We start from the raw sequence: 17,308 nt of genomic DNA on the forward strand, positions 1-17,308 counted from the left end.
CTGCAGGTTTTTGGGGCGCTGCAGGTGCTGGGCTGGGGGGGGCCACCCCCTCCCGGGCCCTGGGCATGGTGGGGGCTGCAGCTGGGCTGTCGCCTGGCCGAGGCCACCATGGGGCTGCCCCTGGCTGTGCTGGCACTGGTGGTGGCCCCTCCTCCCCGGCAGTCCCCTGCTGAGCCCCCCAACGGCTGTGCCCTGAGGCCGCGGGGGGACACCGAGGCGCTGCCGCTCTGTGGGGACCACCCTGAGCCCCCTGAGGCCGACGGGGACCCCACAGCCGGCTACCGGCCCCCCTCGCCCATTGACCTGCGCCGCAGCATTGATGAGGCGCTGGGAGCCCGGCCCGGAATCTTCCGTCACGGCACCGTGGCAGGGATCAGCGTCATTGGCACAGTGGGAATCGGCACCGATGGCACGGCAGGGAGCAGTGCCACCAGCACGGCTGGGATCGGCACAACAGGCTTGCCAGGGATCGGCACCACCAGCACAACTGCGACACCAAGTCTTGGCACAACCAGCACAGAAGGGCTCACCACAACCAGCATAACGGGGCTCTGCACAGCTGGCACGCCAGGGATGGGCACCGCTAGCATGGCAGGGATTAGTGCAACCAATGCATCAGGGTTCGGCACAACCACGACACTGAGTCCTAATACAACCAGCACAGCAGGGTGTACCACAACTGGCACACCTGGGCTCAGCACCACCAGCACCCTGGAGCTCAGCACCACCAGCACACCAAGCCTCGGCACAGACAGCACACCCGCGCTTAGCACTACCACCGTGCTGGGGCCCAGTGCAGCCGGCACAGCGGGTCTTGGCACAACGGCTACACCAGATCTCAGTACAACCAGCACATCGGGTCTCGGCACCGCCGGCACACGGGAGCCCAGCACCACCAGCACACCGGGGCTCACCCCCGCAGGCCGCCCCCGGCCCCTGCAGCGTGCAGCCTCCTTGGGGGGGTGGTCTGTGATGTCCCCGGGGGCACGGGGGCGGCGAGGTGGTGGCAGCCCCTCGGCCCAGGGACTGTCCCAGGGGGGGCTGGCGGCGGTGCCAGACCCCAGCCCTACTCGGCGGGGTCCCCCCCGGGCAGCCCCTGTGCTGCGGCCCTCCCAGAGCTGGGCAGGGGGCAGCCCCTGCCCCCCCCCAGCCCCCCGGCCCCAGGGGGGACACCCTGGCGGGGGGGTCCCTGCAGCCGGGGGCGTCCCTGAGCGCCCCGGTGACTCCAGCTCCAACCGCCACAGCCTGGGCAGTGACACCATAGACTTGTAGGACACGGGGTGTCCCCCAGCGTCCCTACGGCTGCCATGGAGCCCCAGCGAGGCCAGCAGTGCCCCGGGGAGAGCAGCGCAGAGCCCAGCTTGGCCCACCCAGCACGCTGCCTCCGGGACCCTCCGCCCCCACCTGACCAGGGGACCCCCCCGAGTCAGTGATGCCCAGGAGACACCGAGGACCCTCAGATGCCTGCAGTCCCCAGAGACCCCCAGCTGCCCCCCGAGTCCCTGTGACCCCCAAGTACGGGTGAGAACTTGGGGGGACACCCCCCCAGCTCCCTGAGACCCCCAGCTCCCTGAAACTCCCAAGTACGGGTGACAACCTGGGGACACCCCAGAGTCCCTCAGACCCCCCTGGTCCCTGGGACCCCCTACATACAGCTAACAACTTGGGGACCTCCCATGTCCTTGAAACCCTCAAATACAGGTGGCAACCTGGCGCCCCCCCCATCTGCCCTGCAAGTCCCCGAGACCCTCAAATACAGGTGAAAATCTGGGGACCCCCTCCCCTCCCAGGTCGCTGAGCCCCCCCAGTCCCCGGTCTCCCCCCTGCCATGCCCTGAAGCCCCCCCAGTCCCATGCCAGACCCCCAAAGTGCCCCACAGATCCCCCATCCCCCCTCCATGGCCTGGGGACCCCCCCCAGCCCCACACCACATCACTGGCCCCCCAACATGCCACTTGCCAGAGACCCCCCCCAGCCCCCCCTTGTGCCCAGGGGACCCCTGTCTGCCAAGGCTCCCCAGCGCTGGGGGGACATGTGGGGCCGGCCCCCCCCCGGCCCGCCCGTGTACCCAATAAAGTGCCACGTGTGAAGGATGTGAGTGTGACCCCGCGGGACCCCCGCGATCCCTCCCCACCTGGGGCAACCCACAGCGAGGAGACACACACACACCCCCGCTCCCTGTCCCACGGCCACGGGGATGGCCCCCTGTACCCCACCGCGGCTCTCTGGGCTGGGACCCCCCGGCGCCACGTCTCCTGAGCTGGCACCCCCCAACCGTTCCACCCGACCCCGCGGTTCCCCGCCGCGCCGCCAGGGGGCACTCGCCCCGCCAGGCCCCGCCCCCGCCGGCCTCCCGGCAGCCACCGCGCGGCGCGTGCCCACGATGGCGGCGGCCGGGGGCTCCGCGCCGGGCACCGCGCCGGGCCGCACCGTGCTGGTGCGGGGGCTGCCCGCCACCGCCACCGCTGCCGACCTCGAGGGTCTCTTCGGCCGCCTCGGGCCTCTCCGCCGCTGCTTCGTGGTCACCGAGAAGGGTCGGGGGGGTCGCTAGACGGGGCTTGGGGTAGCCGGAAGACGAGGCCTGGGGCGGGGGGAGGGCCTAGGCACCGGCGTCTGGTGGGGCTGAGACCTGGGGCCGGGGCCTGGGGGAGCCTGGGCGGGGCCCGGGGTCTAGAGGGGCCTGGGTCTGTGGTCTGGGATGTCTGGTGTAGCCTGGGGCTCGGGAGGTGGGTGTGGGGGTGTGGGGCTGTGTGTCTGTGAATCATGGAGGAGGCCTGGGGCAGGGATGGGGATGGGGGCACCCGAAGCCATGGGCTGGGAGGATTTTGGGGAGGGACGGACTGGCACATGGTGGATGGGAATTATGGGGGGGCAGAGATGTGTGTACTGGAAGCAGACCCATTTGGGAGCAGGAATTTGGGGGGATCAGGATGGAGCAGAGGGCTGGAAGGGGGGATGTTGGGAGGTGGAGGTCAGGGCTGGAGTGCAGGATGAGGGGAGTAGTCAGGAGAACTAATTATTTGGAGTATTGGGGATTGGGACAGGAGATCGGGGGGCAGAGGCAGGTTGGGGGAGCCTGTGAGGTTTGGGAGAAGATGCAGGGGGGACTGGTGGGCATTTTGAGGGGCTGAGTTGGAGGGCGCAGGTTGTCAGGGGAGTCAGGAGGAGCCCTGCAGGGGTCAGCTGGAGACTGAGTGTGGCCCCAGGGATGGGAATGGCCTGACCGTGACAGCTGGGGAGGAGGCACGGGGGAGGGGGGGGGGCTGCAGGGCCTCACTGCTTTCCCTGCTGCCCCCAGGCACCAAGACCTGTCGTGGCTTTGGCTACGTCACCTACTCCTTGGCTGAGGATGCCCAGCGAGCTCTGCAGGAGGCCACTGTCCTTGGTGCACGTCGGCTCAGCGTGACGCTGGCCCGGCAGAGGCTCAGGGAGGGGAGGAAGAAGCTACAGCAGAAGGAGGAAGCAGCAGTGGGTGAGCTGGGGGTCCTTTTCCCTGCCAGCACTCTCAAGGACTGGCAGCTGCCCTGGGTCCATCCCTGGGCTGTGCTGTCCGTGAGTCCCCACTCTTTACGCTGCAGAGGCCCCCAAAGCCGCTGCCACAGTCCCCCAAAGACTGAAGAAGCCCAGGGCTGCCTCCAGGAAAGCCCGGCTGATCATCCGCAACCTCAGCTTCAAGGTACAGGGGTCCAGCCCCACATCCTGCCCCCAGCTGGGGCTGGCATGACCCCAGGGGATGCAGGGAGGGATTGCCACATCCCTGACTGCCCCCACGGAGCATCCTGGCAGGTGCTGCTAGCTCCTGGCCCCCCCCCAGCCCCTTCCCTCACCTGGCTGGTCCCTCTGCAGTGCTCTGAGGACAACCTGAAGTCTCTCTTCTCACCCTTTGGCACAGTACTGGAGGTGAACATCCCCAGGAAGCCAGGTGAACCCCTGCCGGGGACCATTTTTGGGGTGGTGCCCCCCCCTGTGTTTACAGGCTGGCCCTGGCCATGGAGGGGCAGCTGTCGGCAGGCACAGAGCAGCTCTCCTGGCTCTTGCAGATGGAAAGATGCGGGGATTCGCCTTTGTGCAGTTTGGGAACATGCTGGAAGCAGCCAAGGCACTCCGGGGGATGAACATGAAGGAGATCAAAGGTCTGGCTGTGTTTCTACCCCTTTTCCCCTGCTGCAGTGGGGCTCTCTGGGGTGAGACCTGCTTCCTTCTTTCCCCCTCCCTGGGGGGCTTCAGGAGACTCCCTGGGCAGCCTTGGTTTGCCAGGGGCAACACTGACAGCGTGCCCCCGCATCCCTTTGCTTCCCTAGGGCGGCCGGTGGCGGTAGACTGGGCCGTGGCCAAGGACAAGTACCAGGCGATGCAGGGCAGTCAGCCCGATGGTGAGGGTCCTGGCTCCCCTAGTGTGGCTCTGGGCCTGGCTGGGTGCCCCCCACCTGGCGGCCTGGGGAACTGTTGCCCCCACTGCTGGTCTTAGAGTGGGTCACTGGGGGTGACTGTCCCTTCTCATCCCTTTTTATCACACACCACAGAGAGCAAGGAGGAGGAACCTAGGGAGGGCAAAGAGCAGAGTGTGGGTGATGCTGGGAAGAAGGAGGAAGAACAAGAAGAGGAGGAAGAACAGGAGGAAGGGGAAGAAGAGGAGGAGGAGGAGGAAGAAGAAGAGAAGAAAGATAAAAAAATGGCTGGAAAGATTAAGATCAAGCCTTCCTTGTCCCAGGCACGAGGGTGGTGAGTGAGGGAAAAGATTCTCCTAGCGGGGAGGGGATGGGGGTGATCCTGGGGGTCTCAACCTTGCTGTGGGGTGCAGACCCCCTGCTGCAGGGCTCTGGGATGGAGCCCTGGGCTTGTCCCCCTGAGGGACCCCTGGACAGAGACCTGTCCCCCCAGCCCTGCTCAGGGCTATTGCGGGGCTAGGCCAGCTCTGCCCTGGCTGTAACAGGCCTGGGAAGGGGACAGCAGCCAAGGACAGCAGCGATGAGGAGGAGGATGATGATGATGATGATGAAGCAGGCAGCGAGGATGATAGCAAGCAGGAGGAAGACTCAGATGAGGAGGAGGATGAAGAAGAGGAGGAAGGTCTGTGCCACTCTGGGTGGATGAATCTGGCAGGGTGGGCTGCTGCAGGCGGGGCGATTGGGTTAGCAGCTGGGGGGCTTTCCTGGGGTCAGGGAGCTGCTGCAGTGCAGCCACAGGGCACCAACCACTGGATCTTCTGTAGTTCCAGGGAGAGCTGTGCCCAAGAAGCAGCAGGGTAGGGCACGGCAACTCTCATCGGACGTGAGCGAGGGCAAGACTGTCTTCATCAGGTGAGCACTGGGATGAGGGCTGGCATGGGCTCTTGGGGTGCAGAGTGGGGCGCCCCGCACTGTGCTGACGGATCTGGGCTGGGGGCATGCTGGGGAAGGGGGCTGCATGCCATGGCAGCCCCTGACAGTCCTCTGCAATGGCAGGAATCTCTCCTTCGATACGGAGGAGGAGGCGCTGGGGGAGATGCTGCAGCAGTTTGGGGACCTCAAATACGTCCGTATCGTACTGCACCCTGACACAGAGCACTCCAAAGGTAACAGGCAGCAGGAGGGGGGGCATTCTGCACGGGGGGACACAGGCACCCCTCCTGTCCTTGTCCCCTTGTTGAGCCCTTCTCCATCCCCAGGCTGTGCCTTTGCCCAGTTCCTGACACAAGAAGCTGCCCAGAAATGTCTGCAGGCTGCTCAGGAGGAGAGTGAGGTGAGCGGGGCAGCAAGGGACCTCCCTGGGGGCTTGGGGATGGTAGCAGCCCTTCCACTGCAGGTTTGGGGGATGCCTATGGCATTATCCCTCTCTCTCTGGGGTGATTCCAGCCCCTGGGATCCCTGCCTGGGTGGTGTGAGGTCCTAGCTGCCCCCCACACCCCCAGCTGTGCCCCTTTGCAGGGCGGGGGACTGCGGCTGGATGGGCGGCTGCTCCGCATTGACCTGGCTGTGAGCCGTGAGGAAGCCCAGAAACTCCGTGGGCAAAAGGTGAAGAAGCCAACGGGCACCCGAAACCTCTACCTGGCCCGCGAAGGCTGTGAGTACTGGCCCTGGGGGTGTCCTGGGCACTGCCTGCCTTTCTCACTGCCCACCCCCTTGCCAACACCCCCCATCTTGCACCCCCTGCAGTGATCCGGGCTGGGACAAAGGCTGCAGAGGGTGTGAGTGATGCTGACATGGCCAAGCGAGCACGGGTGAGCCTTGAGCAGACCCCAGGGGTTGTGACAGCTTGGGGACAGCGTCTCAGGTGTTCCAGGGGGGTACAGGCCTCACTCACAGCCTTGTTTCTCCCAGTTCGAGGAGCTCAAGTACCAGAAACTGCGGGACCAGAACATCTTCGTGTCCCGCACGCGGCTCTGTGTCCACAACCTGCCCAAGGCTGTGGACAGCACCCGACTCCGGCGCCTGCTGCTGCAGGTGGTTGGCAGGGGCAAGGCTGTGCACATCAAGGAGGTGCGTGTCCCCCGGCCCTGCCCTGCTCCGGTGTCCCCTTGTGCTCTGTGTCCCCTCTGGCATGGGTTTGGGGGTGCAGAGAAGGTGGGGGTGCACCCCTTGTTCCCTCTGGGGTGGGTTTTGGGGTAGCTGGGGGTGCAGAGCAAGTGGATGTCCCCCCATGTCCTCTTCGGGGAGGGTTTGGGGGTGACTAAAGGTGCAGAGGCAGTGTTGTTTCCCCCCCCCCGCTGTGTCCCCCTGTATTCTGTGTCCTGTTTGGGGGTGGCTGAGGGTGCAGAGCAAGTGGGTGCCCCTGGTCATGTTCCCTCCAGGGAGGGTTTGGGGGTGCAGAGGAGGTAGGTGTCCCAGGGTGCAGTGGACCTGCAGGTCCTGGTGGTGGCTGGAGGTCCTTGGTGTGGGTTGGCAAGGCGATGCTGTGCCCCCCCTCAGTGCCGGGTGATGCGGGAACTGCGGGGCAAGGGGCAGTCCCTGGGCTACGCCTTCGTGGAATTTGGGGAGCACGAGCAGGCACTGGCCGCCCTGCGGAGCATCAACAACAACCCCCGCCTCTTCGGGCCCCAAAAGGTGGGTGCATCCCTTGGGGCAGGGGGGAGGTTTGTGGGGGCTGGCCACCCCTGGGATGGTGGAGGAGGTCTACCATGTCCTCCTCTTTCCAAGTCCCCCTTGTCTCCCATGACCTCGTGTGGGATTCACTCATGACCCTGTTGTGTGGGATCCCCACAGCCCCCCTCAAAACCCTACACCTTATGGCCCCCCCGCAAAGCCTATTTCCTTTCACCACCCCCTGCACCCTTACCCCTCGTAATGCCCCCCTCCCCAGCACCGGGGTGTCCCCATCCCCTCCCTCTGCCCTACAGGGCCCCATGGGGTCTGCCCCCATCCCCTCGCAGGTTTCTCCCCCCCCCCCATCCATCACCCTATAGCCCCATGGGGTCTCCCCCACTTCCCTCCCACCCTGTGGGGCTCTTCCCATCACCGCACTTGCCCCCTGGGGCCACAAGCAGGGCAATTCCGGGGTCTTGTGGGTGCTCCTGGTCTTATTGGGGGGGCTGCCTCCTGCCATCACCGTAGCCTGCCCCCACCCCTTGCTCCACCCACAGCGGCCCATTGTGGAGTTCTCGCTGGAGGATCGTCGGAAGCTGAAGCTGAAGGAGCAGCGAGCCCAGCGCAGCCTGGTAGGTGTGTCCCCCCACCTTGCCACCCACTTGGAGGGTCTCTGCTCCCCGGGGCTGCTCCTGGCACTGACCTGCTGTTCCCCCACAGCTCAAGCTGAAAGCAAAGCCAGTGGAGAAGGAACAGGCTGCTGCCGGGGTAGCTGAGCCAGCGGGACCCCCTAAAAAGCAACAGGGAAGGAAAAAATCCCTCTCCAAAGGAGCCAAGGGTTCCTGCGGATCCCTGGTGGGGGGACAGGAGGCTGTACCCTGGTCCGGCTTCCGCACAGAGGCGCAGGTGGAGCGGGTGGAGCTGCCAGACGGCACCACAAGGAAGAAGGTGCTGGCGCTGCCCTCACACCGCGGGCCCAAAATCAGGTACGGGCAGAGCAGGGGGGACACCCCCTTGTCCCCCAGCCTTGGTGCTCCTCTTGGTGTCTCTTGGCTTCTCCCTTCCCTCCCTGGGGGGCCATGGCTTTGGGTGCTGGTGGGCAGCTCCTTGGGTACTGCGTGGCACCCATGGGTGTACCTAGTGCCCACGGGCACCCTTCTGCTCTGCCCCACGCAGGAAGCGTGACAAGGGGAAGGTGAAACCCCTCCCCACAAAGCAGCCCAAGGCCAAAGTCCAGCGGCAGAAGAAGCGCAAGGAGGCCCCTACCCAGGTAGGGATGGGGGGTTTGCGTGCCCCGCCCCCCCCCCAGCTAGTCTGGGGTCAGATCCTTCTAATCAGGGGGTGCAACAGGGAGTGGTGGGGTCGCTTCTCCCACATTACTGCACCCCCTAGGCCCCCCTGTTTCTCTTGCATACCACCCAGCAGTGCTCAGGGACTTTGGCTTTGCCCAGCTCGGCACTGTGGGGTGGGGGTGTCCAGGGACCCCCATCCTCCCCTCTGGCCTCTGCCTGCAGGCAAAGCAGCGGCGGCGGGAGGGTGGGGGCTCCGAGGCCCGGTTCAGCGAGCTGGTGGAGCGATACAAGAGGAAGATCCTGGGCAGTGATGCCCCCACACCCAAGAGGAGCAAGTGGTTTGAGAGCTGAGACCCCTGGCACCCTGACCTGACATGGGTGCTGCTCTGTGGTTGGGTGGGTGTGTGTGTCATTGGTGTCACATCCCATCGTGGGGTCAGGGTGCTGTCCCATTGGGAGACCTGCTGGGGTGAAAGGACCAAGCCCTTGTCCCCTCCCTGGGTTTTGGAGGTGCCCCCATTGTCATCCCCCTGGGTTTTTGGGGGTGCCCCCATCCCTCCCCCTCCTCTCCCAGGGGGGTTCATGTGGTTTGGGACCCTCTGGGGCAGGGCTGGAGGGAGGGGCCGTTGTTCCCCTCCCAGCACCCCCTACCTTGTCAGCGACAGGGTGTTGTAAAAATCTATAAATATATTTTAATAAAGAGCTTTTTGGAGGAAGAATCCTCTTCTCACCTACAGCTCCTGGGGGTCCCCCCAAGCCCCCCAGCCCTGGGCCAGGCTGGGGTGGTCACAGCCCCCTCGACCTGATCGCCCAGAGTATGGTGGGGCTGCAGCCCCATGGCCTGCGGGGGCAGGAGGGAGGGTCTGGGGGTGCTCCCAGACAGGGTGCTCTGGTCCTTGGTGGGGGGGGAGCAGTAATTGGGGTGCCTGTGGGGTGAGGGGAAGTGGAGCCCCATTATTTAAGACTGGCCCAGTGGGGTTGGGGGGGTCCGTGGGTCAGCCCCCCAGCGGGTGCCCGTGCGGCTCAGCACATGGCTCGGCTGGGGGGGGGGGCAGGTGGGGTCCTGGCTGAGTCAGCGGCCGCCGCAGCTGTGCTGGGGCTCGAGGCCAAGCCGGCCTCACCTGGCCAGTGGCCTCCAGCCTCTCCCGCAGCGTGAGCGACGTGCGTCTGGGCCACCGGGGCCTGCCGCTGCCCCACAGCCACCCCCACGCTGGGCAGCCCGCAGAGCTGGGGGGTCCCTGCCATGGGGCTGGGAGGGGACAGTGCTGGGGTCTCTGGACCAGAAAAATCTTCCTCTGGTCCTGTTGGGGAGGGTGAGAGGGGTCTGGGCTGGGGGGCACAGCACCAGGAACAAGGTATGGGGACAAGGAGACAAGGGACTGGGACCAGGGATAGGGATGAGGGGGAAAATCCAGAGACCAAGGATGGGGACCAGGCACGAAGGACAGGGACAAGGGATGACGGGTAGCAGACCAGGGATTTGGGGCAGGGCCAGGTGTAGCCCTGCACGGGGGACAGTGAGACAGCTCTGTGCTGTCCCCCTCCTTGTGCCATCCTTGTCCCCTCCCTGGCCCCGGCCCCACTTTCCCAGGGCTGGGGGCCGGGAGCATCCAACCATTGGCACCCCACACCCCATGGCTGCTCTGCCAGGCCCAGGGAGCCGGGGGCTCTGAGTCTACCTCCCCGCCATGTGTCCCCGGGTGTCCCCCCCGGGTCCCCGGAGGCGTCAAGGTCACACCAGGCCGGGGAGGCCAAGCCGGGAAGCCACCGACCAGCTCATAAACCACTGCCGAGCCGCCAGGGCCTGAGTCAGCTGGCACCGTGTCCTCACACGCTCCCATGTCCCCGGGGTCCTTTGTCCCCAGCTACTGGGCTAGGGGACACCCCCTGCCCTCCTTTGGGGGTCCCTGGTCCAGCCTGTGGCATCTGGGGGAGACACCCCATCCCCTGTGCTCTGTGGCTGAAGCTGTGGTGAAGCCACCAGGTCCTGGGGGGTCGGGGTGGCTGTGCTCGCCTGGTGGGTTGTCTTGGGGCTTCGATTCATCCCTCCCTGCCCTGCCACATCCCGGGGGACATGTTTTGACCCCCCCCCCCCCAACACCCTGAACCCTGGCTCCCTGGGGACCCCAGTGGTGGTGACACCAGCACCCAGCCTGGCACACAGCCCGGGCCCGGTGCCAAGTGGAGTCAATAGAGACATGGGACGGCACTGCTGGAAAACTTGCTTTATTTTAAATAAATGTGGGAGAAATAAATACAAATACTGAATAATTAATAATAATAGCAATAATAATAATGGCAATAATAGCAACAAAATTAATAACAATAATAAAATTATTAATAGTATTAATATCATAGAAAAGGAGGAAGTCATGCGACTGGAGTTCTCTCTGGTGCTGGTTGTGCCAGACTGGCCGTGCCCGTGCATGGGGACAGCTGTGGCCCTGGGCTGAGGGCTCAGCCCAGCGTGCCTCTGCCCGGGCGGGAGGTCCCCATGGTGTCCCTAGCAGGCGGGGAGGCTGTCGAGGCGGGCGGCGATGCTGTCCAGGCAGATGCGGAGCCGTGCCAGGGCCAGCCCGGCAGCGGTGTGGGGTGCCTCGGCCAACAGGTCGGGCAGACCTGGGGGTGCCGGGGGGGCGCGGGGCAGGGGGCAGCCCAGGTGGGCAGCCAGGGCGGCCAGGAGGCTGCGGAGGTTCTCCATGTCGTTGGCGATCTGGGCCAGCGGCAGGCCGCCTGCTGCCAGGCCACCCAGCAGGCGCTGGAAGAGCTGGAGGCGGTGGTCCATGGCCCCCAGCCCCTCGGGAGCCCCCTCCCCGGGGATGGCCTCCAGCCCGCTGATCTTCAGGCTCAGGGGAAAGAGCTGGGGGGGCAGCAGGGGGAGTTAGAGCTCGGGCGGGGGTCTGCCTGCTGTGGGCAACCCTTCCTGGGGAGCCCCAGCTGGGGCACAGAGCCCCCCCCATCCCACCCAGCCATGGGGTCACTGGGGACCCCCCAGCGGGGGCACAGAACCCCACCATCCTACCTAGCCATGAGTGAACCTCCCTGGGGACCCCCCATCAATCTGGGGCACAGAGCCCCCCACCCAGCCATGGGTCCTTGTGGGTCCCTGACCCTTGGGCCCCAGAGCACCCCCATCCCTGGGCATCCCTTGGGGCACAGACACCCTCCCAGCTGTGGGCATCCCTCCCTAGGGACCCTCCCCATGGTGTTCCCCCCTCGCCCGGGGACCACCCTGGAGCACAGGACCCCCCACCTCACACCCCAGCCCCCTTCCCTGGGTGACTCCAGACATGGGAGGGTCTCATGAGGGGGTGCCCCTCCCCCGAGCCCCCCGCCCCCCCTTCGGGCCAGGCCTCGCCTGCAGCTGCTGGATGCGGGCGCTGAGGGTGCGGGTGAGGTTCCTGGTGTCCGCCCGGACCTTCTCCAGCCGGACGGGATGGCCACTGGCCAGCGGCAGCCACAGCCACAGGACACCCCAGAGGGACATGCCAGGCCACCGCATCCTGCCAGGCTCTGCACCGGGTGGCATGAAGGGGGTCAGGTGCTCCTGCACCACAAAAATGTGTCCCCCCTGTTCAACAGGGGACATGTGGGGTGCTCTGACCCCTCACTGGGGACACATGCCATCCGCATCCCTCATCCCAGGGGACAAAGAGAACGTCCTCCTGTGGTGGGTTGTCATAGGGAGGGGACACCCTGGTAAGATGGGGGTCCCCAAGCCATGTGTGCTCCTGCAGCCAGCACCCCCCAGGAGGTGGGAGCAGGTGGAGGTGTGTGATGACATGCCCAGGGACACGGGGGAAGTGGTGCCTATGGCACGTGGACAGCCACATCCCCGCTGTGTGCCAGGCCCTGGGACAATTGGAGCAAGGTGCCCGTCACCGTGCCACCGTGTCCCCCTCAGCATGTGCCAGCACAGCTGTGCCCCGCCACCTTTCCAGAGCTGCCCTTTTGCAAGCGCCACCTCAGCCACCCATGACTGTGACCGTGCAGGTCTGTCACCGGAGTCTTGGTGACAAAGGACGCTGCTCTGAGGCGGGGTGGGGCTTGGAGGGCCAGGAGTGGGTGCTGGCCCCCCAGTGCTGTGTCCACTCCCCAGGGACCCCTGTTCTTAGTGGGGAGGATGAGGCCAAGTGAGGAGCACAGGCAGTGGATGGACTCTGGGGTGGCACGTGTCCCTGTCACCCGGTGCTTGGGGATGGAGACAGGACAGGGACACAGGGATGGGGGATGGACACGGGGGCAGGGGGGAGTGGGCTCCCACCCCAGTACTCACCGGAGACTCGCACTCACTTGCTGAGCCTGGAATGAGAGAGCCAGTAACAGGGGGATATAGGGACCTCTGCCAGGACCCCCGTGTCACCACCCTGCCGGTTTGGGCAGGAGGGGCCCGCAGGGCTGGGGGGGGGGATGGGGATGGGGGGACGGACGGCAGCCCCCTGGGGAATGCGGGAAGCTCGGGCATCCCCCCGTGCTGGGGGACACGGCTGGCAGTTTCCCTGCTGGCCAGGGCGGGGGCGGAGTTGGCAATGGTCCCTGGGGACAGGGACAGCCTGTCCCCGAGGTGCTGTGCCGGGCATCGAGCAGGTGAAGCCGGCTCAGCACCCTGCCCACCTGTCCCGGGCTAAGGGGGCACCCAGAGCCCCTCGGGGGGGTCTGTAGCCGTCGGCCAGGCCTAGAACAGTGTCGCTGCACATCCCCTGGGGTGACGGGGGGACACTTGGGGTTCCCCCCACCCTGCAGCCCCAGGGCTGGGAGGTCCCTCGGGGTGGGGCAGCCCTGGTTCCCTGTGGCAGCAGCCTGGGGAGCTGAGGGGGTGTCCCGGAGCCGGGGTGTCCCGGGGCAGGGGTGTCCTGGGGGGGATATCCCAGGAGAAGGGGGAGTCCCATGGTAAGGGTGTCATGGGGGCAGGGGGGTCCCCAGGACAGGATTTCCCTTGGGGAGGAGGGGTCCCAGGAGAAGGGAGGTTCCATGGCAGGGGGGTCCCACGAGAAAGGCGGGTCCCATCGTGGGAGTGTTACTGAGGAAGGAGGGGTCCCAGGACAGGGTGTCCCAAGAGAAGGTGGGTCGCATGGCGGGGGGAGCCCCATGGCGGGGGGGTGTCCCGCTTACCTGGGCCGTCCGGTGGGTCCGGTCTGGTCGCGACGATGGCTCCATGCCCCGCGGCCCCCCCTATATAGCGAGCGGAGCGGGGCCGTTGCACAACGGCGCTGCCCGCCCCCGCCCCCGCCCGACGGTGGCCCCGCTGCCCGTCCCGCTGTCCCGCTGTGCATCCCGCTGCCCATCCCGCTGTCCGTCCCGCTGTCCCGCTGTCCATCCCGCTGTCCGGCCCGCTGCCCGGCCACAGCCCCCCGCGGCGACTCGGGGGTGCACCGGCCAGGGGCGGGGGGCGAGGGGGCAGAAGGAGAACGGGGGTCCGGGGATGCACCGAGCACGGGGGGATCCCAAGGACACACGGAGCACCGGGGGCCAGGAGATGCGCTGAGCACGGGCGTCCCGGGGCATGGGGAGCACAGATGGGGTCCCAGGGATGCACCGTGCAGTGGGGATCCCAGCGCACACATGGGGAGGGGGGTCCGCAGAGGCACCGAGCACGGGGGTGACCCGGGGCACGGCGGGTCCCGAGGGGACAAGCTGCAGCTGCAGGGAGCACGGCCCCGGGGCCAGCACCCAAGAGCCAGGGGAACCCCAAGAGCCTGGGGGACCCACACACCAACACCCCAGTGCCAAGGGACCCTGCCCCACAGTGTGACCCACGGTCTACCGTCCAGCCCCACTGCACAGTGTGCCCCACAGCCTGCCCCATGGCCGGGCAGGAGTCCCCTGCGTGCCTACGTGCCCAGGTGAGCAGCAGCCCCGTCCGTGTGCAGCATGACACATCCACATGCACCAGTGCCGTGCACACATGCACACATGCCGCCCACACATGCACACGTGCCTGCCAGGCTGGGCGCTCCCCAGGGAGCAGGGGGTGCCCCCCCAACTCCATATCCCACCTGGACTTACCCCCTTTTCAACCCAATCTGCCCTAGATTGGGGCATGCATGCTGGGGCAAAAGAGGCTGGGGACCCCCTTCCATCCAGGCTGGGGTGCACTAAGCACCCAGATCCAGCATCTTGCTAGCTGGGCTGGGCGCAGCTGGGTGTGCAGGGCTTTGTGGGGTGCACCCCCCCTCCCTGCCCCACTGTAGGGGTGCCCGGGCACGGGCTGCAGGCAAAGACACGCACAGCTGCATGCACACCTGGGCAGTGTGCTGGGCAGGTGTGCGTGCAGCCCTGCACACACATGCACACACATGGCTACATGTGTGACCTGGCTGAGGAGGGTGTTGAACCCACACTAGGCACACGCATCCTGGTGGTCCCACTGGGGAAGTGGGAGCTCAGAGTGTCCCTCGAGGAGATGGCACTGGCAGAGCAGGTGAGCACCGTGCACCCAGGGCAGCGCACCCACCCTAAGCATGCACACACACACGCTGAGCACAGACACATGGGTGCACACATATCTGGATGCCTGCACACATCTGGGTACCACACAGACACCCAGGGCATCTGCACGCGCACACCTGGCACATGCACACTTGGGCAGAGATGCACACTTGGGTACACAGAGATCTGCCCCTAGCCACAGGTGGGCACACGTGCGCACACATCTGAGGACACAGAGACCTGGCCATGTGCACATCTGGGCACACACATACTGGGCACACACACATCTGGGCACATGCACATCTGGGCACATGCAGCTCTGCCCCTGTGCACACTTGGGCACACTCACACGTCTGGGCACATACAGACCTGGCCGTGTGCACACCTGGGCACACACATCTGGGCATGCACATCTGTGCACATGCACACATCTAGGTGTACACACACATGTGGATCCACACATACTCAGGCAAGCACTCACCTGGCACATGTACCCCGGGGACCTCGGGCACTGGCAAACACCAGCACACCCAGAGTGGCCTGGTGTCCCCAGGGAGGGTGTCCCCAGAGCTGGCAGAGGAGCTGTGGGGTCCAGCAGTGGGTCAGGGGCCAGGGCTTGAGGTCCTCAGCATCCCTCTGCACCCAGCACAGAGCCACTCACCCCTCCCTGGGCTAGGAGTGTCCACGGGTCTTTGTCCCTAAGGACCTGCTGCAGCTCGAGGAGGGTGACAGGGCCACAGGGACCTGAGTAGACAGTCCTCTTCCTGTGGCAGGCAGCTGTGCCCCACAGCACCTCTGCTCGCTCAGGGGCTGCTGACAGGTCCCCAGGCTCTGGCCACAGCCACAACCTCCCTGTACCTTGGTGGCCTGTCCCCTGCGGCCACATCAGGGATGGAGGTGGTGACAAACAGTCCAGGATTGTCACTCCTGAGCCCGGCTGTCGCCATGATGTGGACAGGCTGGGTGCAGGGGCCAGGCACCCCAGGACAGGGTGCACAGCACCCCGCCACTGCCATCCTGCCCCTGGGCTGGGGGGGTCCCATTCACCATCACTCCAGACCAGATGCCACCATGGGACATCGTGTGCCCTATGACACCAGGGATGCAAATGGGACCCTGCAGGTGGGTGAGGGCAGGGGGTCCCCCTCCACTGCTGTAGCCTGGCCGGGGCTGTGCCAGCTCATGGCAGCTGCAGTGGGTCCAATCCTGCTCCACAGCCTCAAAAATGCCTGTGGGGCCACACTGGTTGGAGCCATTGGCACCAGGAAGGGACAGTCCCTGAGGTGTGCCTGCCATGTGCCCTAGCCCAGCACCGAGCCCACCGGCCAGACTTGCTCGTGCTCTTGCTGGTGACTCAGGGCCTGACACACGCCGCGCCAGCACTGCCCGGGCAGCACACAGCACGAGAATCCCAGTGCTGCCAAGCCCTGGCCTTTGCTCGCTCCACAGCCAAGGGGACACTGAGGCACAGCAGGGATGTGCCTGAGGCCACGCAGCTGCACCGTGGGGGGCAGCCCCAGCTTGGCGCCGGCACAGGGGTGGGGGTCAGGGCACACCAGCAGAGCCAGCCCTGTGGGGAGCTCCGGGCCCTGGCAGCACAGAGCAGTGGGGTCCCTGGTTGTCCCAACCTGGTCCCTGGGGACAGGGCACTGCGGGTGTGGGGTGGCACGGGGACAGACTGCAGGCAGGACACACTGGTGGGTGCCCTGGCTGCAAGGCCTGGGGTGGGGATGGGGATGGGATGGAGAGAGGGATGGGAACAGGAGTGGGGTGGAGGTGGGGATGGGATGGGAGCAAGGAGAGGGATAATGTGGGGATGGGGAGGAGGATGGGAATGGAACAAGGATGGGGATGGGGTGCAGGTGGGGATGGGAACAAGGACAGGGATAGCATAGAGATGGGATGGGAATGGGGATGAGGATGGGACAGGGCAGGGGCTGGGCTGGGGTCTGGGAGGGGACAGGGATGGGGAACGGGATGGGGAACGGGTAGCGATGGGCTGGGGCTGGGACAGGGACAGAGATGGGGCCCCACTATCAGTGAGAACCCTGGGCAGCCCCTGCAGCCTGTCTGAGCTCCGCAGGGGCACAGGCTGCTGCCCCCCACACCCCTGAGCCTCCATATCCCCATCCCTTGAGGCCGCTGTGTCCACATGCTCTGGGCTCCCCTCAGCAAGAGGGGGACCCCAGAGCCTGGTCCCCTCCAGGGCCAGGACCAGAGCCGGATTCATCCCAGGGACTCTCGGGGCCCCTGGGGAGTGTGCCAGGCGCTGGCAAACCCCACCCCTTGGGATGCTCCTGGGTGCTCCCACTGTGTGTCCCCTCCCCGCCCTGTTATTTTTGGTGCAGAGAAGCCCCAGCTGATTCATGGCTTTTATGAGACGGCTGGAGCTGGCGGGATTGCTGCCCGTGGAGCCCGGCGGTCCCGGGGGAGCCCATGGCCAGCCTGGATTAGCTCCCACGTTCCTGTGGTCAGGACTGATGGGCTCACCCTGCCTGACACTGGCCCTATTGCGGGGTCCCCGGCAGGCAGGGGGACACCGGGACAAGGTGCTGTTCCCTGTTGCAAAGCCAGGGATGGTGACAAG

The 17,308-nt window shown here is 66.0% G+C and overlaps 3 protein-coding genes across 5 annotated transcripts; 2 read left to right on the forward strand and 1 right to left on the reverse strand.

Moving 5' to 3' along the window:
• Positions 1-12: 12 nt before the first annotated feature.
• Positions 13-2,079, forward strand: LOC129736215 (mucin-19-like). Its single transcript, XM_055712259.1, has one exon. The coding sequence runs from the start codon at positions 109-111 to the stop codon at positions 1,270-1,272; it is 1,164 nt and encodes a 387-aa protein (XP_055568234.1). The 5' UTR covers positions 13-108; the 3' UTR covers positions 1,273-2,079.
• A 271-nt stretch (positions 2,080-2,350) lies between these two features.
• RBM28 (RNA binding motif protein 28) lies at positions 2,351-9,011 on the forward strand. Its single transcript, XM_055712526.1, has 19 exons — positions 2,351-2,533; positions 3,298-3,471; positions 3,578-3,675; positions 3,846-3,921; positions 4,040-4,132; positions 4,301-4,372; positions 4,523-4,721; positions 4,933-5,069; positions 5,218-5,299; positions 5,444-5,553; positions 5,647-5,720; positions 5,906-6,041; positions 6,134-6,198; positions 6,299-6,457; positions 6,887-7,021; positions 7,558-7,632; positions 7,721-7,986; positions 8,177-8,270; positions 8,515-9,011. Exons 1-19 carry the CDS (start codon positions 2,383-2,385, stop codon positions 8,641-8,643), a joined length of 2,325 nt encoding a protein of 774 aa, XP_055568501.1. The 5' UTR covers positions 2,351-2,382; the 3' UTR covers positions 8,644-9,011.
• Positions 9,012-9,599: 588 nt separating this feature from the next.
• LEP (leptin) lies at positions 9,600-14,364 on the reverse strand. Of its 3 annotated transcripts, none has more exons than XM_055712771.1 (4): positions 13,405-14,364; positions 12,569-12,594; positions 11,651-11,839; positions 9,600-11,152 (listed from the first exon to the last, which is right to left on the reverse strand). In XM_055712771.1, exons 1-4 carry the CDS (start codon positions 14,279-14,281, stop codon positions 10,796-10,798), a joined length of 1,449 nt encoding a protein of 482 aa, XP_055568746.1. In that variant the 5' UTR covers positions 14,282-14,364; the 3' UTR covers positions 9,600-10,795. The 3 variants fall into 3 exon arrangements, with proteins under 3 accessions (XP_055568746.1, XP_055568747.1, XP_027667313.2); XM_055712772.1 differs by having other exon boundaries at positions 9,603-11,152; positions 11,651-11,805; positions 13,405-13,454; XM_027811512.2 differs by lacking the exon at positions 13,405-14,364 and having other exon boundaries at positions 9,603-11,152; positions 12,569-13,398.
• Between the last annotated feature and the right edge of the window lie 2,944 nt (positions 14,365-17,308).

Source organism: Falco cherrug, chromosome 5, assembly GCF_023634085.1.
Source record: "Falco cherrug isolate bFalChe1 chromosome 5, bFalChe1.pri, whole genome shotgun sequence".
Classification (NCBI taxonomy): domain Eukaryota; kingdom Metazoa; phylum Chordata; class Aves; order Falconiformes; family Falconidae; genus Falco; species Falco cherrug.